Raw genomic sequence first — 22,495 nt, 5'->3', positions numbered from 1 at the left:
TAGGGATTCAACTTGGGGTTGTAAATATCATCCATACTCATTTCAATATAATATGAAGGAACAAAAAACAGCATTTGTGTAAGTAAGTAAGTACAGTAGGACATTTTCGTCGCCATTCTCTAGTCTGTGTGTATGATTCTTTCCACATTGGACAGTGTTTGAAGTGTGAAACACTATTTCGTATACAAACGCTAAAGGAACGAGGAATAAAAGCCTCTTAATGGTTGACTTACCTGTTCCTTATTAGCAGCGGGGTTATGACAGACTGCTTTCTGCGCTCCTGCTGGACAAAGTGTTTGTGTGCGCTCACTATAGAATACATCAGAGAAGAAGTTTTAGTCTTGATAACTGATTCGACGTGACCATTTCTTTTTTTGTTAAATGTCAAAGCTTTTTTCACTTTATTATTGCTGTAAAAGAACAAATCTACTCGGTCCTTGTCACCACTCTATCGATTTAAAAATTTGGAAACAACACTTGGAAAATACTCAAAAATTTGATTGGTCCTGGATGAAAGTAAGATGGGAAATCCCTTTAAGAAAATTTCCCTGTTCACCACTGCATGCTCATTTGCAGTTTGTTTTTTGTTTTTTTAAAGAAACGGGGCAAACCCAACATGGTCAGTGAATGTCCCAGCCCACGCATTCTGTCATGAATTGTGGGGCCATTAACAAAATATACTGTAGCAAGAAAGGGGACTGATTTATGCCACAATGGTCAGTTCGGTCGGGCTGTTAATCATTCTGTAAGCAAGCTTATTCAATCAATACCACATTGTTTATGCTCTACAATGAGAGGAAATCCAAATAGTGAGGCTGAATTTGAGTTGTTTTAATGTTAAATTCTTTCAATATACTTCCAGATAGGTTTCCTGTTTGAATTGTGACTCATGTCACTCATGATGCGGTGAGGGAAAATGACTGTGGAACGGGAAGCCTGGTGACCCCCTGCTGTGTGTTGACTGCCCATCCACGACACCTCCAGCACACGTTAACCGCCGGGTCTGAACGGTTCCCATTCATAGAAATGCAAATGACACTCATGAGATGAAGCCATTCAACCAGAACCTCATGGAACACGACAGGAGAGAAGGGGGATGTATAACGTAATCACATTTTTGGTTGAAGTTTGCTTCAAATATTTATTGTGAATTTAGTCTCCAAAGGCCAAAGAAAAAAAAAACCCAAATCAAAATAACGTGAATTCCACAGGTTCAAAGCAGAAATGTGTTACTCTTATTAGAAACTGAGGATAATCTGGGCTCTGCTTAGACTTGGTACAGTTCTGAGTCACATTGAATTGAGATGAATGGTACACAGACCCAAACCCCAGATCTCTGCCGGTGACAAAGCACGGAGGAGCGAATTACCACAAATTTTGTTTCCACATTAGGATCCACTGTTATAAACCAAATTAGCTTTATTGTTTATGGATGTTTTTATGTCGTGGTGTGATTACACGTCCTCCGGTAGTTATCTCCTCATTATTGCAGTTGGTCTCTGCAACAACACAATCTTATCTCGTCTGAACCCATGACAAAATTAAGGGTGCCCTAATTCGAGGTGGAAAAGCAAAGTGCTGCCTTCGGGGAAAGCTGTGTGCATGTGCAAGTGCACAAATACGTGGAAGGGAACATTTGCGTCATACAAGAGTTACCGTCTGATGATATTTTGAGTAATCTCTCATTTTCATTGGAGATTCACAAAATGCCTTCTTGTAATGAATGCTATGATTCAACTATACATTTCACTCTGGGCGCCACTGTTAACATTCATATTTATTGTAATCGACACAGATTTGGGCCCCAAGGTGACTTTACACCTTGATACGTGTGACACAGGGAAACATTTTTACTGAAATGATCAATAACTATGTCTTTTCGTTGACACTGTTTTACCAGCACTGACGCAGCTTGTCTCATCTCGTGTTGTGGGTTTCAATAGGAGAACATATGTTTAACCTCAAAGTGTAATGTAAGATTTAAACTAAAGAAGGTGGCTGGAACCAAATGAGTCATCCACATTTACAGTGTTAGTGTTCGGAGCGTCAGAGCTTCTTTAAAAAAAAGTTGCAGAAGGTTCTGATGACACAAGAGCTTTGCTTAAGAATGCATTGTGGCTTTTTTTCTGTGCTGAAGCTGATTGTGTCCTGCATTATCCTACGTTATCAAGCTGATTGATGAAAGGCTCATCAAAAAACGCCCACCATGGTTCCAGATCACCGTCTGACAGAGCTCCTTGAGCCGGTGGGTCTCCCCATGTCCACTAATTTAAAGTTCTCTGCATGTCACTGACTTTGTGATGGACTGCTCTGCTGCGTGACGGACGTCAGGAAAAGTCCAAAAGCGAATCTCCATCCTCGCAGGGATGAGGGGGTTTGGAGAGTGGGAGGAGGGGAGGACGGGTGATGCATCCTGTAGTCAAGGATCACTGTGTGTGACTGACGTTCTTGATTCATCATCCGGAAACCTCACGAGGAGGATGGATATAAAAGCTGGAGCACACCTGCTCAACAATAACACTTCAGACCTCCACCAGCTGACCTCAGCCTGTTACCAAAGTTCAGGGTAAGCATTGCAATTCAACTCTATTTATGTGATGTTTTTAGTTCTGTGTGTGCAGCCTAGTTTATCAACAAAATCTAAAGCAAGAAGCAGAGGATTAAATGTCTGAGGATATGTCAGGGTGTGTTGATAGTCTTGATAGAATTGTGTTATTTAGTCCAGAAAATGCAGCTGGTGTGATAATTATTGGGCAGAGCACCCTCTCGCTTCAGGATGCTCCAGCAGTAGAGTTGACTTTTGCTTTAAGGAGGCTTAGAAAACGTTATTTGTGCATGTGAATCTTTGTGGGTATGTGTGTTTTATTGTTACATTTATTTTATTTGTGTTTTTATTTTAATCTATCTATCTATCTATCTATCTATCTATCTATGTATCTCCGTCAAAGTTGCTCTATGAATAAAGTGCCTTTGCCTTTAAATGATAATCTTGATTTTTGTCCCATCAGTTATGGAAATATGAACAGCTTTTTTTTTCTTCCAAGTTTTTGTAAGTTTTAAATTATTGTTTCAATCTTTTTAAACGATTTAATCCTAGTTAGATTTTTTTTAAATTGTTTCTTTATTTTATAGGGATTTGCAGCCTTTTAACTTGAATCATTTTATGCTACATGACTGAATTATATGTATTTTTTAATTTCCATTTTAATTAGCATCATTTATATTGGGTTGGATTTTTTTTTCTCCTCACTCTGTCTGGTTCTCCGTGCCCTCAGCAGTGCCTTGACACCCTCCCTCAGCATGCTGCCCGGCAGAGCGGCTGACGTGCGGCGGCGCTGCGTCCTGACGAGCGGCTGGCTGCCCGCCGCGCTCGCGCTGCTCCTGCTCCTCTCCTCCAGCTTCAGCCGCGCGCACAGCACCACGGTGGAGCACGACTTCCACATTGTTCACAATGTCGACAACAGAAGTAAGTCGTTTTTCCTTTGTGATTATACCCGACGTTTTTTTTCTGTCTTCTCAGCTTTTATCGAGCTGAATTGCTTCAGATTTAATTTGGATTTCAATACAAAACTCCCCAGAGAGGTGTTTCTGATATCAGAAACAAATAAGTTGGTTTGGTTTTTTTTCACTATGAAAATATAACATGCAAAGTCTGGACTTCTTCACATATACGGATATTTAATGTTATAAAGAGTGAACTTTGACCTGACCCCTGGCTTCTGAAAGGCTGATGATTCCTGAACTAGAATTAAAAACCACCAGCTTTAGACAAACCAAAAGAAAATATCACATTGTTTAATAGATTCACTTTTAGGATTCATAATCCAATATAAGTTGCAGGATTCATGTATTTAAAAAAAATAATCCAGATAAGTCAAAAGCTATGAAATTAGTTGATAGACAGATAGATGTGTAGATGGATAGATAGATTGATAGACAGACGGCTATGATAAGGATGGTGATAAGGACGCAGAGGTTCGGTTGTGGCGACTTCTAAAGGAATCTTTTTAAAAGATACTGAAGTAGTTATGTAAATATACTAAAACTAATACAGTAAACGAATCAGCTCTATTGTCAGCATGACAGATTATTGTGTGGACCGTAATAAAACTATGGATGCTGTCTGATAAATGTCTAAGGACTATGAAATACATCCAATGATTACAAATCATCATACATTTGACTGTGTTTGCCTTTTTTCCCCCACCGAGAGAAACAATGTAAAGGTCCTCCGAACTGAATGCATGTGTTGCTTCCTCATTGTGGCATTCCAGGTCCAGAGATAGACCCGTTCTGGTACGTGGGACGCGGGGTGAGGCCCATTGGGCGCTTTGGGAAAAGGCACAATAGCGTGGAGAGTCTGGGCAGCGGCGGGATGCAGCCGGTCGTCAGGACGTTGGAGCTGCTGCTCAACAGCCTCAGAAATAAGGAGAACATTGGAAAAGTGCTGGATGGGGAAGACAGGGATTGGTTACCGTGACATGTTCTCTCCCTCTCCATTCACAAACTGTGTCTTCATTTGTTTTTTTCTGTTTTTTTATTTTAAATCATTGAAGTTTTGCTTTTTTGCTGCTAAATGCAATTTTCCCTGTTGTCTGTTATGAAGTTGGTCCAATACTAAATGAAGTCGTTCTCCAAAAACGCGTGTAAATTCAAATTCAAATGTAATCTATATTGAATAATAAATCAGGATATTGTGATTACGTGTTGGTGAGCCTGGAGATTTCTTGCAATTGCACGTGTAGAAGAAATGTTTTCTTTCAAACAAAATTCATTTTAAGTTTGCAAATTTTATTTATTTCATAATACATTTTTTTCCCTCAGAGCACTGTTGCACATAGAGAATTTGTATTTTTTGCTTGTTAATATATTCCCAGACATGTAATATGGGTTGCAACAAACATTTGCACATAAAAGTGAGTGACCCTGCCTGTGGAGCTGTGCACCGTGAACCTCTTCATAGTCACTGGCACTGGATTAAACAGGAGCAAATTTAGTTGGTTTTTTTTCTCTGTGTGAATCTCATTATTTCTGAGTATCTGAGACACCGACAATAGTAAATTAGACTTCCTGTGTGAATCCGGCCTTACAAGTCAAGATGATTATACACAGTCTCTTGCACACAACACTGAAAGATTTGTCAACTATGATTGGGCAATAAACACATTATTCTATAACATATCCATCTTTTTTTCCCCCCACACATATACATATATTAACAAATTCTGTGATGCGATAATACTTTTTTTTTTTCTACATTAGAAAAATACAGGACACTGATGATTGGACCCTTGTGGTTGTGCTTCTCAAGGGAAATCTTTACATCGATTTGAGAAAACCAGAAACATGCTTTTATACATCAACACCTCTGGAGTACAAGATTGACAAAAATACAGGATCAATGTGCAAGAAAACCCCCCAAAAGATGTGAAAGGCTGGAATGAAAAAAAAAAGATCATTTGTAGGAGAGGCAGAGCCTTCATACACAATATATTTGGAGCGATCCTTTCAGGAAGCTCAACCCTGCTCTCGAGCTGTACAGCCAAAGCAAAAAAAAATCTTTGAACATTCGTATGCATGGCTAACTTAAGAGTCGGATGTAAGTGGTCTCGCAGTAAAGCAAAACCCACACAAAAGTGGAAAAGGCAGTATTCTCGAACCTAGTGCAGGAGCAGCGTGGCACAGATCGTGCCGGCGAACTCCAGAAATGCCTCGTCGCCCGCGCTCTCGGAGCATTTACCGTCTTCACGAGCGGCAGCAGATCACATGGTAAATGCAGGCTCACACTGAAAGCACCTTGAGTCATCACACATGAGAGAATCTGATGGGACCCGCTGAGGAGGGTTCCTTTGAGGAGAGAATAAAGCCTTTAATTTGCAATAGTACTTATTTCAGCGGTATTGCATAAAAACGTTCAGTAAGTACAAAAATAAATTGCTCGTAACAAAATCATGGTTTCATGGCATTTTGTAGCATAGCCCATCAGATGTCGTTATGTAAAAAGCTTTACAAGATTTTTCCGAAAGCAACGCAACAGTTCGACATGACCCAGTAAAGGGAAAACATGAAAAAATACTTTTTTTTTTGTTTAAAAAAAAAAAAGGCCACAAAGTTTGAAAGTAAACAAAGAAAATGTTGAGGGGAGAAGAAACATGACTAACAGGGCTACTGTGTGAAGGGAGGATTTTAGACCAAACATGACACCATAGGCAGAGATGTGTTGATCTCTGGGTGAGTCTTCAATCAGGAATTAATAAACTGCCATTCAATTGGTATGAATGTACGATCCCAGAGTGAACCTGCGGGTCCGTATACACATCTAATCAACTCCCTCTTCATTAGACACTCACCAGTCACGTCATTACACCAACCACTCAACAATAAGTTAAACTACTGCAAAGCTTATTTCATTCTTTTTCACTTGACCGTCGAATAAAGGTGACTGCAGTGGGTGGTGTGATCCTATTATTCTCCTCTTGTGTATGTTAATTGGGGAGACAAAGTAATAGAAAACCCGTTAGTAAATATTATAATATGTCTATATATAATAGACAGGCACCACAATGGGAAAACCTCATTACCGATAACATAGCGACATTTACACTTTAGTGAGAGTGAAGGCAACATGCATGGCAGACCTGTTAAACTGGATCACTGAAAGGTGCAGGTGAATTTAATGAAGTGGCTGAAGAGTGTACAGCGGAGATCAGCGATTTGGTTTCAGTATGCTCAATATAAAGATATGAACAGCAGCATGTTGTTCTTTATATTTAGCATACTGGCATTATCTTGGCAGAGATTTGACCTATTTACCACAAGAAGGTAAATCATTGCATTCCCAAATTGGCTTCTAACTTGCATTTAATTGTATGCCTCAAGTATTTTTTTTTGTATTTTGTAGTTACAATCTGTATTTCTCCCATCAAGCATATATTGGCAGTAAAAGGACAGAAACTATTTGGCCCTACAACTTTGGATGTTGAAACAATGTTTTTTTTTTTTTGGTATGCACATGAAATATTACACTCATTAAAATGATCAAAAGTGGCATTACAATCAACCCCAAAAAAATAAAGATCACTATTATACTATCATATTTTTATGATCATGAGAGAGAGAGAGAGAGGAAAAAAATAGAGCTCTGAAGGGTTTCAACAGTATCATGAATTTGCTCATAATATTTCATTTCATATGAAAGAAAGATGCAGTACAAAACACGGCTCAGCCTCTTTTTCAGACACTGAATCACAGAGAGTTTCACACGTTTTTCCACAGCTTCATTGTACGTTTAATCACAATACTCTTGCAAACAAATAGAAAAAGGAAATGAGTTTTTTCCTTTGTCTGTACAGATATTCTTTTTTTTGACTATGATCACAAGGAGTGTTTGCAGATTTTAAGGCAGAGACACTGACTGCTGAGCCACCTTTGCATGACAGATCATGTTGTGTAGTGGCGTGGGGGGGTTGGAGGGGGGGTGGCAATGATCAATGAGTGAAGGAAGTCCTGTTCTCTGTGAGGCGTCCGACTGACGTGGCCCGGTGGAGAGATGAGGTGGGTGGGTGACACAGGACGGTTGTTGGCCCCTGCTTGGCCTGGAGCCGGAGGCGGACGCTGGGTCAAGGCACTGGATGTGAAGGGCCCCTGTCCCTGGTAGGGGGGTCTGAAGTAGCCCTGAGGGACTTGTTGTGCTGTTGACTGTCACTACGGTCGGAAGGCTTTCACCTGCTGCTCTGGCTCCAGCTTTTCTAAAACGTGAGTACAAAGTCATGCAACTTCTTTACAAGTCTGAATTACTCAGAGAGAGAAAAGGAGAACATCGATGGCATGGCTGATCTGACGTGTACCTCCATGTCAGAACTCGCTAGAAATCTAGAGCACGCCGTGTGACAGACTGATAGAAAGGAGACTCGTCAATGGAATCAATGACTTGATTACATGCCTTGGTCACTGATTTCGCCCTATTGTCCTGTCTGCTGTCCGTCTTTGGAGCCATGCTGAAAAAGCTACCTTGAATCAGCGCCATTGTGCGCATGCTGGTGAAGGAAAAAAAAAAAGATGGATAGAAATAAAGAAAGCCTCAACAGAAAAAGGCCTTTCACCACCGTGAAAAGGAGCCGATTTCTTGTTGGTTGATAAAACAACCTTATCGTCCTGTTGTGCCTGCGGGTTTCCATTTGGCTGCTTTACATCTAATGGGGCTTTTCAGTTACTTCGCCCCTTTTTAGCAGATGCATTCACTTTTACATCCATTCAGAGGCAAACCTGTTCTCCTAGGACAAAGCAGCAAATGTGTGACGTTCGGTAAAGATGAATAAAAGTATCGCCTCATCTCGGTTTTAGTCTCCATCTCCAGCTGTCTCGGTGGTCAGACATGAGCGCACACTCAGTGGACGTGTGTACGACACGGCCGGAGCAGTCAGATTTACGATTTCTGAGGTGGTAAAGTGGGGAGACTATCATGTCTTGGATTCATACGCTGTCTGTCTCATTTTATTAGAAAGATGCAGAGAATCGGGAGGGAGATTCATCGCAGGTGACCATGTAGTCTTTCTAACCCGTTTATGCACACAGTTTTCTTTGAACTGAGGAAAATAATGTGGTTTAGTACCTTTGAGTGGAGGCGCTGGGAGCTTCCGCCTCTGATGACGAGATGAGTCCAGGGTTTGAGGCTGTAAGGACAGCATCGTTATTATGACGCAGGCGGTGACTGTCACATTTCATACAACATGTTTTCCATGCAAATACATAAATTCTATGGGGCAGTAGAAGGTGACGTTGCCACAGATTTTCACATTAGGGCAGTGAGTTCCCTTTTCCCAGCATGATTTCTTTCCTTTCAATTTTTTAAGAAGAAATCAGGATTAAAAATAAATGTACAGGGTGAAGCTATTAATCATTTTATTGAAAAATACATCCTTAAAAGCATTTTAGTAACATGAGAGGAGTCATGTTTATAAATACCAACAGCTATTAACAATAACATCTTACACAGTGAAAAGCATCAACCAAACATTACTACATTTTCATTTTGGTCTTTAAACTACAAGTTTAAACGTGTTTGAGTGTGAAGGTCGTCACTGAGGTACCTTCGACTTTGGCTTGAACTTGGAGAAGCGATTGCAGACGGTCACATTTAACCCAGCTGTTTTCAGAGCCGATATCCTGGCCTCAATGTTGGAGATCTTCACACGGAAACAAAAAAATGGAATGAACACGACAGAGGATCACTTGCTGATGACTTGCACAGTTTTCTCCAGTTGCCATGTTGAGGTTCCTCCTACCTGCAGTTCCGACTGCTGAACCTGAGCGGCTGCAGTCGCCACCTGATCCTCCAGGAAGGCCAGCTCAGTGTCCGTGGTCCCGCTGCTGATGCTGCGGGCGCACTCCTCCAGATCCCCCAGCGCCCCCTCGAGGCCGTACACGGCGCCGGCAGCCAAGTAAACCTGCACAGAGAGGAGCAAGTCAAGCTCTTCGTTCCCGTGACCTCTCGAGGATGGCGAGGCTATCGGAGAGGCCGAGGTGCTCCTTCGACTCACATTTTCCTCCATCTTTGTGAGTCTCTGATCCAGCTTGTGGGTCTCGGAGGTGTTGGACATCGGCGAAGCGCACCTGGACTCGGGAGTGGGGAAGTTCTCGCCGCCCGCCTCGCCGATCAGCTCCTCCGTGGCGTTCAAGACCTTCAGCACCTCCGTGGTGATGCTGCAGAGCGAGGCCGCCGAGTACTTCTGCACGCATAGTTTATCACGGACAGTTGGTGAGCGTCATGAAGATGGAAAAACCTACTTAGTGTGGGAGTAAAAACGGCTATTTCAAAGTAGAAGCAATCAGCAGAAGCAGTTCCAATGTTTTTATATCAGCGCTTTTACCTGATATCACCCTGAATTGCAGGTACATATTTTACAGTAGTTCACAGTTAATCAAACAAAACCAGAAAACAAATATTAATGGTGGCATGGACATTCAAAAGGAACACAACATGAACACAAGCGGTGAAATTCAATATTAATACAGGAATTTGTTTAAAATACACAAAATAATGGGCAAATACATGTTAAAAGCAAATATTATAAAACTGATTAAGCTCAAGTATGATTTCCAAAAAGATGGAGAAAATAGAATTTCTCTCACAACAATCAAAGACTCTGTTCCACTGTCACCACTGTGCACAACATACCATTATTCACTGTAGTTACTGCGAGTCTTACTGCAACCTCAATTAATTGAAGCAGCATGTTTGTCCAAATCTATTTCCCCTCCGTCTTAATCTCTGATGGGTTTGACACATAATAGTTCAAAGGTGACGATGCTGGCTAAAGAAACCTGCTGTTTTACTCTCCTTGAACAGATTAAAACAAGAATCAAGAAAAAGGAGCCGGTAGTAAAGAGAGATGGATGTTATCCAGTAATGAATGAATCATTAGCCGAAGCTTTGATCAGTGGGAACACGGGCATATCGATCCCCCTCACATCTAGACTCTCTAAAAGGTTGGGCTTTAGCTGAGTGGTGTTGCTTTTCTGCCATGAACTACTCTTGAAAGAAAATCTGAAAAAGAGAAATTAATATTTTGAGGTATTGATTCAGACGTCCACATCCACTCCAACAGTAGAAGGCCAGTGATGAAGGACATGAGCACTTCTAAAAAAGCCAACTATGTTCGAGCAAAAAGCTTAATGCAGACAATAATTTGGATAAAATGGTGTCGAAGATGGATCATAATCACCGACAGTGACTCTCAGCTCGGACAATCTGTCACTTTCCTTTGTCCCTGCAGTCGTAAGACCAGTTTCTACCACCTTCTTGCCAATCTAATTACTTTCCTTTTTTTTTTTTAAACCTGCCTTTTTATATGTGCTTTGTTCATCCCATCAGTCCCCAGGTTTCTCACTCTGCTGACCTGTTACATGTTCTTACGCTGCATGCTTTTTTCCCATGTACCCAGGAACCTTTGTGCTGGCCTTCTTGCACAATATACACCCTCTATAGCATCATGCAGTTGCCCAAGTCAGTGATGCAAATGGACGGTTGGATGACATAACAGAGACACACATACAACCACAGTTTCCATCAAATGCACATTCAGAATCATCAACCCACATGTATGAAAGCTTACAACATACACAAAGAAAGAAAACATTTCTTATTCGTTATACATATTTTTCAGGAAGGTACATTATTTCACCTGTAGTTTATTTGGTTCCACTTTGTCTTGTACTATTAACTATGCACGGATTATTACTGCAGCCATGTCAGCAAAAAACAGGTCTATCAATGGGACTCCATTGTAAAATAGAAGCCAAGCAAAAAATAAAAACCGCTTCAAATTCCTGCTGTCTTACAATTGAATTTTCTTAAGATGTGCAATTATTGGTAGAATTTTTTTTTAGGTAGCTTGAAGGATTGTTGTCTACTTACGTATTTTGCATTGCACTGTTTTTAATTTTGGAGTAAACTTGTTTTTATAGCACCATTTAACTGGGAGAACAATATCAGGTTTGTCCATAAGGCTTCACAGAACACACAACACCATATCATGGAAATCATTTCTCAATGAACTCTTCAGAGTGTCATTCATTTTATTTCTTAAAAAAAAAATGTATTTACCCTTTTATTTTTCTTCTTTCTTTCATTGAATACTAAATGCAACTCTGAATAATGCATAAAAACAAAAACAGAGGGAAGCGAAGCCGCAAAATATCACGGGCTCTGTCTAATGTTTTTTTTTCCCCCTTCATTCACATGACACAGAGACGTGCTGATAAGTTTGTAAAGGGAGCTGTGAAAGCCAACAGAAATAGATCACACCGGTACATGTTGCATACACATTGTGAGAAAGGAGCATTACTCATAGCTCTCATAATGAGTCTGCCTAATGACTGATATCGACTGCCACGTGTCAGACGACTTGTCCAAATGCGTGTGGTTGTATGGCCGCCTCGGGATTCCTAATCCCATTTCATGGAAAAGTATAGTCCTTTTAATGAATGGAAAAAAAATACAACCAAATACAACCATATCACAAGCAAAATGTACATATGAAAAGAAAATGATGATCGGATGTTATTTTCTTTTTACTGAGTCTTATTTAAGTCCAGTAGGTGTCACTGTTGACTAGAGATCTATATCAGTTAAGTCAATATTCATATGTTCTAGTGAGTTTAGACAGCGTTTACTTTGCATCCTGTTTTGATTTATGACGTTCTGAAGGCAGTTTGTTATTATAATTCTGTGTTCCATTAGTCTAATGATTGTTTTTTGTTGTTGTAGGACCACACACACACAAAGACTCACATACCCACACCCACCATATACCACTGAAGTCCGCCTGTAATACCCCAGCATTCCTTATAATAAAGGAAGAAGTAATACAAGAACCCATAGCATCATTTGTGTGTCTGATCGACACCCAGAGGTGAATGTCAACAATCCATCAGCCATAATCTCTGTGTGTCCTCACCTACAAAATGTTTGCATTGTAATGTGGGACATTACTGTACAACCGACACAATAAATCAACATTTGATCTTAATTATCATAAAAATAAGACCATGCTTTAAGTAGTTTCCCCCATCTCAGTGTTAATCATTTGTTTTGAATGAATTTGCAATGATTAGCCATATTTAGAAACTTTAAACCTTTCACAACAGAATACGAGCAACAAATCAGATGTTTAAAACAAGATCCATGAGAATTTTAAGAAGAAGTCATTGTGCGTACACTATGACGTTTTGAAAATATGTAATGTTTAGAAGGTTTGTGGACAAACAAACAAAAAATCCTGGATAAATATTGTTGGCCAAAATACAGGCACTTCAAAAGAGAAGCTGTTTTCCTTCTCAGGAAACAACAGAAAATGTTAAACATCATATTAACAAGATATTCACAAGTTTTAGATTTTAAAGCATCTTTTCAGGTTTTAGTTGATAACGTATGGATTTTGCAAATCTTTCCAATGTTTTCATGATTGGAGTTGTATATAGTTGCTTTAAATTTGGTAATTTTTAACACATTCACACAATCATTATGCAGGCTTCTTCGACACGCCTGTAGGTTTACATGATCCGTAGGGTCCTCACTTGCAATAAAAGCCTTTTTTTAATGGCTGCATGCAGCATAAAGGCACATGTGGCGGTTATATAAATCCAGTGATGCTTGGCTCAAGTTTAATTAGGTTTGTGTGCCCTCAAGCGTGACTTCCTGTGAGACAGCGCAGGATTGCTCTGCCTACTACTGGAAATATCTCACCTGGTGCAAGACAGAGGAGAGCAACTGGAGTCTCTGCTGTTGGTCGAAGTCATTAAATTCCACCTGATACGCCCCCACACACATTCACAAGGAAGCACACAGAGCAGACAAAAAAAAAAAGAGGCATACACAACACAAAGAGGGGGAATCACAGGTTGAGGGACAGAACAGGACAACATTGATGAGCACATAAACACACATGGATAGTGGAGGGTGGAAGGATGGGTTTGAAGGCAAAATGAGAAAGACCGAAAACATACATTCGTTAAAAAACAAACAAAAAAACCAAAACTGACAGACTGCACCAGAGAACAAGAAGATGATCAGATACAGGTGGATTCACATCCAATTTACCTGGTTGTTTGAGAGCACCCCCTCCTGGGATGAAGGTGTAACAGCAGGTGAGCTTGCACTTGATCCGCTTCTTCCTCCTCCTCCTCCTCCTTCTTTCTCCACATCTCTTCTATGTTGCCTCTTACTTTGTCTCGTCGACTCTCTTTTACTTCCTCTCTTTTGATCCTGGTCCTCTGCTCTATCCTCCACACACCCTCCTCCTCCTCTCCTCTCCCTAACTCTTCTGTCTTCTTTTAGTCTCTCACCTCTTTTTATTTCTCGTCCATTCACTGGCTCCACTGCTTCACTGGACCTTTCTCTTAATTTGTCGCTTGCCTGCTTCCCTTCTCTCTCCGTGTCTTTTAGCCTCGACTTCTCTTTCTGCCGGTCACTTTCTTTTTCCGCCCGATTGTCTGCGGCCGTCGTCGTGCACTCCTCTTCAGACGAGCTGCTGTCTTTGCTGTTGGCATGGCTGACCAGCCGACTGAGCCTCGACTGGAGCTCCTCTTCCAGAGGGTCCACGGAGTCGGATATGAGCCCCGAGCTGGAGCGCTGGAGGCCTGGCGCCAAAGAGTGAGGCGGAGGAGGGCTGGGGGCGGGTGAATTTGGCGCCACCGTGTCCAAGTCCTCTGGCTCAGGTGTCATGGCATCTAATCTGAAGGCGTCTGGTGCAGCTGTGGCCGCTGGCATACCGTCAGGAACTGGCTGCTCCTCACTTAAAGTCCTCTTGATCAGGGCATTGAGAAGAAAGCTGTTGTTCTCCTAAAATGTGGGGACAGAGGGACGCGGATGCATATAAAGTAGCTGAATATTCATAAAAAAAAAATAAAAAAAATCGAGCAGACAATATAAAAATCATTCACTGACGATAAAGTGTGTAAAGAGGCAGAGACACATTCTCAAATAAAATCTCTTCACTTGCTGCCTCCCAATGGTGAAACAATATTTAACAACCACAGCAGACTATCTTTAATGTATTTCTCATTCGCACGGTGAGCCTTTAAACTAATTGAATGTGAAGAATCAATTAGAAAACAATTGTTTTGAAAGGCAAAACAGGGGGAAATATGATTTTTTTTTACCTGTACTATGGGATAAATAGACTGTGCATGACTCTGGTTAAGAAGCCTGCTCTGCTCTGTTGACGTCTCTCGCTTGCTTTTCCGACGTCGTCTCGATCTTCTCACGGGGTCGCTCTGCCTTTCCTCCGCCTCACTGCTGTCTCCCATCACCTGGGAACAAGGTGGGAAATAATCCTCACAACATGTATTCACCTTTAATTCTACTTTGTACTTTTAATCCACACTATTTCAGACAGAAACATTTTTTACATTTAGGTTTTCTAGAAACCTGCTCAAGTTTCCAGTTCAGAGTCGAGTTATCCTATGTAAATTGTAACAAAAAAATATAATAGAATTGTATATATTGTTGCAGTAAACAGCCAAAGTTATAATGTAATGACAACCTTAGGGTTGAAGTTCACATCCAGGGCGTCTGGGTGGAGCGGGTATGGCGTGAAGTTCTTTTGAAGATGTTGGTGGTAGAGCGGCTGGTGGTGATGAGGGTGCAGGTGTGTGTCCAGCGGCCCTTTCCGCCTCAGCGGATCGTGCGGCGGTTTGCGAGGACACGCGGACAGCACCGAGGACGCCTCCGAGTCCGAGTTGAGGGTCTCCGTGTTGGTGTACTGGCCGGAGGACGGCGACGTGACGGGAAGGTGCTGCGTGTACGTCCACTCGGGGTCGTGCTGCGAGTCGGTGTAGTACGTCTCGTCGGACAGCTTGCGGCGGAACTGCCTCAGCGCCGCGCCCCAGCCGCCCTCGTCGTTCTCCTCCGACTCGGAGCCCATCTCGTCGTAAGCGGAGACGACGCCGGACTCCTTCTCCAGCACGCTGAACACCAGGCTCTTCCTCTGGGTCAGCAAGCTGGGCCGAGACAGCTGAGAGCTGTGGAGGGCGATCCAGTTCCCGTCTGGGCTCTGAAGCACCGAGGATGCACCTGGGCCGACAATAAGAAAGAAAAAAAAAAAAAAAACACAAAAAGAAACTTTTTTTCAGCTCAATTCTCCCTCCACTTTTATAAAATCGACATTCACGTGATGTTTACGAAATGTGGCGAGTAAATATTTGGACTTTATTACTGTACTTGTTACAGATTTTTTACTTCTGTACACAAATATCTGTACTTGATCTTTCTACTCACACTGGTAAAACTAGTTTGTTTCTTGTTTTAATCTCTATGGGGACAATTCAGAGTTACCGTGAAAGGATATAAGCAGCTGATGACAAATTTAAGAGTGACGACGTTACATGTTTGAAGGACAAGACTTCCTGTTTCTGTTACTGAGATTCAAGAATCTCTAAAATAGTTTCAAATGGAATTCAAAGTGTTTTAGTCCCTCCCATTTCACTGAAAAAATATGTTTGTGCTTTTGCAGCCATGAGGATCATCCTGTGTGTGAGGGACGTGGGTTGGAATGCTGGTTGACGCAAGAAAGACAATCCGTCATAAAAACTCAGTAAGTCCAGTGCAGGTTTCAGCCAGTTTCTGTTGCTACCCCTGTAAAAGTGAACGGCTGAATAGACACGTTAGTGTGACATTTACGAATCATCTGAGGTGAAAGGACGGCAGAATGTGGCATCAATACTGTACTCAATCAAAAGTCAAACCAAACTCGATCAAGCAAAAGTAAAAAGTACTCGCCTGAGGCGACTATTTGATTACGTTTAAAATCATAGGAGATCAAGACGAAAAGCTAAAATATATGACAAACGATGCTGTGGCAAACGGCATGGTGAACAAATGTAGAATGAACCATGAATTCACTCTTTAAAATGTAAACTGGCTCCAAACATGCAGATCTAAACATCTGACTCAAGCTGTGGGTGCACTCTGCTGCAATTTAGCATTTAAGGAACTGTGAATTAGTAGTTATGACTTGTTGCCGTCACTGGGTAATAATTGTAGCATTTTACACTTAACGTTTTAAGTGTATTTGAATAAACAAGCACCAAATACATAGGTTCTGTATAAATACTGCAAGCTTTCAAAAAACATCAAACAATAAAACACATCCCAATACGCCTAATAGTAACTTAAGAACAATAGTTTTATGTGTGGTGTAAGCTCAATTATGAATCAATTAATTATTGTGAATGTGATTTTATTCTCACATCATAGTTATTTCACACATCACATTTAATTTTGATCATGAATCCTTCCCTAAACTGTAGAGACTGATATCAAGATCTGGGAAAGGAGAAGTGCTTTGTAAAATGAAGTTTGAAGAGAGACTTGTGAGAGATATTTACTCGAATTATCCAGCCGATCCATACTCTTCCAGCTGGGTAAGGACGTGGCCTTGGCGTCCCTCTTCAGAGAGGCGTACTCCTGCAGGTCAGAACCTCCACCACCACCACCACCACCACCACCACCACCACCGCCTGCACCGGCACCCTCCTCTTCTGGACCCTTCTCTGGGGAGTCGTCGCTAGTGAGGGAGAACGCTGAACGTGACCTCTGAAAGCAACACACACGTATCAGTTCATCAGTTCACTTCACAGAAGCAGACAGTGAGCAGATTCAGATAGAAAGGTCGAAGAAAAAAGAACATTTCTTTTTTTTTTTTTTTTTAACTGAGTCATATGAATTAATTCTTTGAGCAGGTGAAATCATGTGGAGGGATGATAGACCAGGACACCTGACTACAAAAAAAAAAAAAACAGTTTTATAGATTGTGAAAGAAAATAAGCTTTTATTTCCAGTGGAAATCTGAACAATTCTTGTGGTGACGTATTAATCTCATCAGCAGGTGGCGCTCGGAAACAACCTAACAAATCCACAGTGAGGTCAGATACTGTAAGTGTGTGTGAATCAATGAATAAAGGAAACCATGAAAATAAGAACTAGATTAGTCAAACATTTCTAATTTCATAAGGAAAAGTATGAGAGCAGGTCATTCAAATGACTTTTGTAATTCCATGTCAAGTAACGTACTTTAAAGCTTCATCTGGAGTCATTTTCTTACAGTTATTTTATTCATTGTGTACTTCCATGAAAAAGGCCTCCAGTTTCTTGCTTAGGTGTGATACCATTATATAAGTACAGCCCGATGCACAGTAACAACATACGATTTACAGAAAAATAACCTCCATCTTTAAAGTGGGCGGGATACGACATTGGGTTTAGGGTTATTGTGCCATTGTACAGATGTGGGTGTAATTGTGCATGCATTGTAGCTGGTGTGTGTGTGTGTGTGTGTGTGTTTGCAAAGAGCTGATAAACAGAGGCCGTCCCATGGCGGGCTGAACGGTTGAGGATCACTGTGACTTTGATCTTCACTGAGCGACGCAGCGGGAAACAGAATGGAGAGGCCTGGAGAACGTAGCTTTGAAGCTTTACACGCACACACACATGCACACACACATGCACACACACACAGACACACACACACGACGATGACAAATCTCCTGGAGTCCCTGCTGACTAGTAGTGTGAACCATTGCCAAGCGTGTGTGTGTGTGTGTGTGTGTGTGTGTGTGTGTGTGTGTGTGTATACCACCAACTTGTTTCTGTGTGTATTTTACATAACTGGGACTCTGTTTAAAGGGCTTTATCGCCATACTCTGTGTATTTTCCTCAAACCTGGAACATTCAGAGCAGCAATACAAAGTAAACCGTCTGCTTTGGATTTTCTTCAGGTTCGCTTGCTTATATACCAGAACGGATTCAACATTTGGTTTAAATGACATTTGAAATATTGCGCAAGCTTTGCTTTTGCATGCCAAAGGACAAAAAAAAAAAAAACGTTATTTCAAAACAGTGACAAAAATAGCTGTGAGTTATGGGCTTTTGGCTTTACTCCGCTGCTCACTGGTGTGTTAAACATCAAATGCATAGAAGACTAACAAGATGATACGTAAAGAGGGATAATCCGTGAGTTGCATAAAGGGTTTGCATAATTTTTCTCGCTGCAGAGCAAAATACACACATCATGCTGCGTCGAGTCCTACATTTTTTGGATTGATTACCAACGCTGAACAAGAATTGTCTTCTGCCTTGAGGACTATAATAAATTGAGATGGAAGTCCCTAAAGCAGAAACTTTAAAATGTTAACTGAAGCCAAAGGTACTCGGACTCCACTGGGAGCAAGTTGGGGTTTAGGATCGTCTCCAAGGACACTTGGAAGGCATGCAGAAATGCTGACTACAACCCGGTCTAACATCTGAGCCACCGTCGCCCCGTAGACCCTATTGTGGTCATTTTTATGATAATTGAGACATTTACCAAATTTAGATAATAATATAGAAACAAGGCCGCAGTGTAGCATAGTGGTTAGCGATTATACTGCTGGTAGGAGTCTGGGTTCAGGCAGCGTTTCCTCCCACAGTTCAAAAACATGCATTTGAGATTTAATAGCGATTCAAAATTGCTTGTTGGTGTGACTGTTTGCTTTGTGATGGGCGGATCAGTTCTAATTGGGATCTACATCAGCAACACAAAGTTGGTAAAAGCGATGGATGATACAGAAGATGGATGGACAAGAGAAACGGGGTTTTCCAGATTGAGTTTCTGTGATCAGGGGCTTGCTGAGGGAGCGACAGCAACAATCCGTCTGTTTTAAACCTCTGACATCAAGACTGTGCTGTTCCCGTTGTTATCATAGTGTCAAGTGCCAATTCGTCCAGGACTTGCTGCCAGAACTAATTCAGTCTGAGAGCAGACTGATCAAACCGTTACAAAGAATCCCTGCATTTTACTACAAGACCTGCAAGCCACTGGTGTTAAAGGGAGTCAACAAGACAGAGATCTCAAAAATGAGAAATTCCTTTATTCGTAATTTGTACACATTAATAACTGCCCTCTACATTCCTCCCTTCCTGAAGGATTAATGGCCAGACACTGCGTGGGGATGCTTAAGCACCCACAGTGGTGACAATTAATGTGGGGACATTTCTTACCGGGGATTTGAACTTGCAAGCCAGCGAAACCTTCCCATCACAAGCTTGCACTGACAATATCTCATTAGCTGAAGATCATGCAGGCAAAACATTGTAGGAGTATTTTTTGTTTTTGTTTGGCGTAGACCATTAGAATCCATTCAGAAGAAAAATTTCATTACAAATATGCAGCCAGCAGGTGGAAATATTCAACATTGGGGCTTTGCTTGGCCGACTCTGGGACTGGTTTGCTTGGAGCCACTGAGTCAATAATGGATTCCGTATCATATCAAAGACAGCTGGAGGAGGATTTCAGACTATGTCCACAAGTGAACACTGAACTCGAAGTGGACTTTGCAGCTTGGATAATGATCCTCAGCACACCAGCAAATTCCACCGAGGAATGATTCAAAGAAATGGAAATGCGGTCTGGTGGAATGGTAGAGTCAAAGTGCAGATTTGAGTCCCATTGAAATGCTACAAGGGGATTTAAAACTGGCAGAACATATGAGAAAATCCTCAAACATTTTGCAGCTGAAGGAATTTTGGAAGAGGGGGTCCAAATTTCATAGCAGGCTGTTCTGAACTGAAGATCGAATGTTTGCAGGGAAAAATATGTCGAAAAGCCAACAACGCCCATATACTATGTACGGATTGACTTTACATGGCTGACTTTGACCCATGCTGCTGTAAATTGTTTTTTCTGCCAAACAGAACATTCCTGGGTCTTTGAAAGTTGGCAAATACACTGAGACAGCGACCAAGTTCACAAAAACACAGACAAAAGAAAATTATACAGTACGGGCTGTCAACTCAGTGAGACATGTATATCATCGGTGGTTGGTAAAAAAAAAGATGAAAAAAAAACAAACAAAAAACAAACAAAAAAAACAAACAACACATGGTGCACATCTTCCTGGACAAGCACCAGCTTGTCCACCAGCAGGACAATTCTAATTTTGATTAGGCAGATTTGGGCAGGTCTGAATGTGCAGCCTCACCCAGAGAGAGTAGGAGGTCTTGAGCGGGTCCTGTGGTCCTTGTGAGGAAGCGTGAGGCTGAGACGGAGAGGGAAGTTCACTGGGCTGGATCAGAGACTGAGGCTGAGGCCAGACAAAGTCATACTCTGTCTGCATTTCTGAACGCTTCCGCCTCTGAATGATCTGAGAGGACCAACGGGGGGGGGGGGGGGGGGGGGAAGACAATCAAAACAAAGAAAAACTGAGAATAAAGCTGTAAACTTTCTTTAGAGAATGAATTGTAAAGCAAACATAGAACCGTACAATGGTATTTTATACCAAACCATGAATAATTCATTATGAAAGGCCATTTACAAAACCAATTATCCAGTTCCCATTTGAACCTTCCTGGAATATTATGCACTGAAATCCTCAAAGTGTGGATTAAAAAAACATTTCCATTGCACTTGATAGCTGGTAAATGTTGGTGAAAGGCATTTAAATAAGTGCAAACCTCATCTGCAGCCACACAGTGCATGCAAATGGGAAGATATGATAAAAATTAAGCAGCCAGCATGTGAATGTTAACAGGATGGTATGCTGATTCATACTGAACTCTTTTTTGAGAACTTCTTGGATTTTGTTCCGAATGCTTTGTTTTGCTTAATGATATACTGTCAATTTAATTTCATGGACTTTAGAAAACGTGTCATTTCAGTGCAAATGCATTAGTATTTATTCTGACCTACTGATGTCAAGACAGTAAAAGGACATAGCCTGCATCATTATTTTCCATTTAAATGAGGTTAAATGTAATCAATGACGTGCCATGAAACAGAAAATGAACCAACAACAAAACCCACAATGTTACTCAACCTACTTTCTGTACAATTGTTGTCGCAAGTTCCTCTATGAGCTCTTCTTTGTGGTCCCGCAGATACCGAGCCTCATTCTGCTTCTCCTGCAAACACACACATACACATATTCCCCGTCAAAGCATCCGTGGATTACTACAACTGCCCCCGCCCCCCCAATGACTGCATCCCGCTGATGCTGAATCCAAGATGGAGGCAGAAGGGGGAAGGCAAGAGGCCATGACAGCGAAAGCGGGGATAGAAATACGGGAAAGAAACAGCAGGGTGGAACTGAGGAAAAAGCACAATAAGATTGTAAAAGGAGGGATGAAGGTCGAAGGAGTGAGAGGACAGAAAGGAATGGAGGGGGTCGCTCACCAAGCTGTCACTGAACTCTTCTGCCTTGGCGATGGCCTCCTCTATAGCTTCCTCAGCAACACGCAGGGCGACTGTGAGCGTCTCTGCCATGCTGTGCCCTGGTATCACACGCAGAACAAAGCGAGACGTGCTCATGAACCTCGGCGACAAAGTTTGACATAATTTCACACATGTGCCCATCCCAATGTTTTGTAACCACATGATATGAAGTTTTATGCTGAATTTAATCGTACTGGAAAGAAAAACCTCTATAGAAAAAAACAACAACAACTGTCGTTTCAAACCAGAAGTGTCTAATCATTTCAGTTCAGTGGCCACATGCAGTCTCATTTGATCTCAGTTGACGTAGTAAAAAAGGAGCAAAACATAAAAATAAAAGCAAGCAAATAAAATAAAATGACAAGGTGTACGTCCAATTAAAAATCCTTTAAAAAGTAAGTGCAATCTGACCGCTGAGTCAATTAAGCAATGTCTTCTAAAGCAAAATACAAGTGAAATGTCCAAAAACCAAAGAACACAGTTCATATTGTCTCATGCTGGAAGTGATGGTGGTTCTCTTCAGGCTGATTTTGGCTAAAGCCTGTTGCTTATCATGATGTACCAGTTAACAATACCACAATTTCACCCACACAGCATGACTTTCACTTTGCTACTGACAGGGGTGCTTCATCACTGATTTCTCTCAATAAATGAATAAGAGTCAGACGTTCATATCAAAGCCATTGATTTCGTTTTGATATATTTTTTGCATTATCCTCTCACAACCCTGACTAAACCCTCCGACGGGC

The 22,495-nt window shown here is 41.4% G+C and overlaps 2 protein-coding genes across 2 annotated transcripts in view; one reads left to right on the top strand and one right to left on the bottom strand.

The window, feature by feature from the left end:
- Positions 1–2,440: 2,440 nt before the first annotated feature.
- On the top strand, positions 2,441–4,639 carry prlh2 (prolactin releasing hormone 2). The gene is made up of 3 exons (XM_080514648.1): positions 2,441–2,566; positions 3,276–3,466; positions 4,275–4,639. The coding sequence occupies exons 1-3, from the start codon at positions 2,481–2,483 to the stop codon at positions 4,478–4,480; spliced, it is 483 nt and encodes a 160-aa protein (XP_080370774.1). The 5' UTR covers positions 2,441–2,480; the 3' UTR covers positions 4,481–4,639.
- A 2,890-nt stretch (positions 4,640–7,529) lies between these two features.
- Positions 7,530–22,495, bottom strand: part of myripb (myosin VIIA and Rab interacting protein b) — a gene marked incomplete at its 5' end in the record, with an annotated part of 113,526 nt that continues 98,560 nt past the window's right edge. Inside the window, 13 exons of the mRNA XM_080514764.1 lie at positions 7,530–7,748; positions 8,612–8,672; positions 9,090–9,185; positions 9,285–9,446; positions 9,540–9,728; positions 13,247–13,309; positions 13,601–14,341; positions 14,662–14,811; positions 15,045–15,574; positions 16,888–17,095; positions 20,518–20,679; positions 21,356–21,436; positions 21,708–21,805. Of these exons, the coding sequence (XP_080370890.1) occupies positions 7,705–7,748; positions 8,612–8,672; positions 9,090–9,185; positions 9,285–9,446; positions 9,540–9,728; positions 13,247–13,309; positions 13,601–14,341; positions 14,662–14,811; positions 15,045–15,574; positions 16,888–17,095; positions 20,518–20,679; positions 21,356–21,436; positions 21,708–21,805 (2,585 nt within the window). The 3' untranslated portion in view covers positions 7,530–7,704. The remainder of the gene's footprint in view (positions 7,749–8,611; positions 8,673–9,089; positions 9,186–9,284; positions 9,447–9,539; positions 9,729–13,246; positions 13,310–13,600; positions 14,342–14,661; positions 14,812–15,044; positions 15,575–16,887; positions 17,096–20,517; positions 20,680–21,355; positions 21,437–21,707; positions 21,806–22,495) is intronic.

The sequence above is a fragment of the Blennius ocellaris genome (assembly GCF_963422515.1).
Source record: "Blennius ocellaris genome assembly, chromosome: 19".
In the NCBI taxonomy this organism is placed as follows: domain Eukaryota; kingdom Metazoa; phylum Chordata; class Actinopteri; order Blenniiformes; family Blenniidae; genus Blennius; species Blennius ocellaris.
This window is presented reverse-complemented; position numbering and strand designations above follow the sequence as displayed.

Coding starts and splice junctions, on each gene's coding strand:
- prlh2 (XM_080514648.1), top strand. CDS start 2,481: ATGGATATAAAAGCTGGAGCACACCTGCTCAACAATAACACTTCAGAC. Junction 2,567..3,275: donor GCCTGTTACCAAAGTTCAGG/GTAAGCATTGCA, acceptor CCGTGCCCTCAG/CAGTGCCTTGACACCCTCCC. Junction 3,467..4,274: donor TCACAATGTCGACAACAGAA/GTAAGTCGTTTT, acceptor GTGGCATTCCAG/GTCCAGAGATAGACCCGTTC.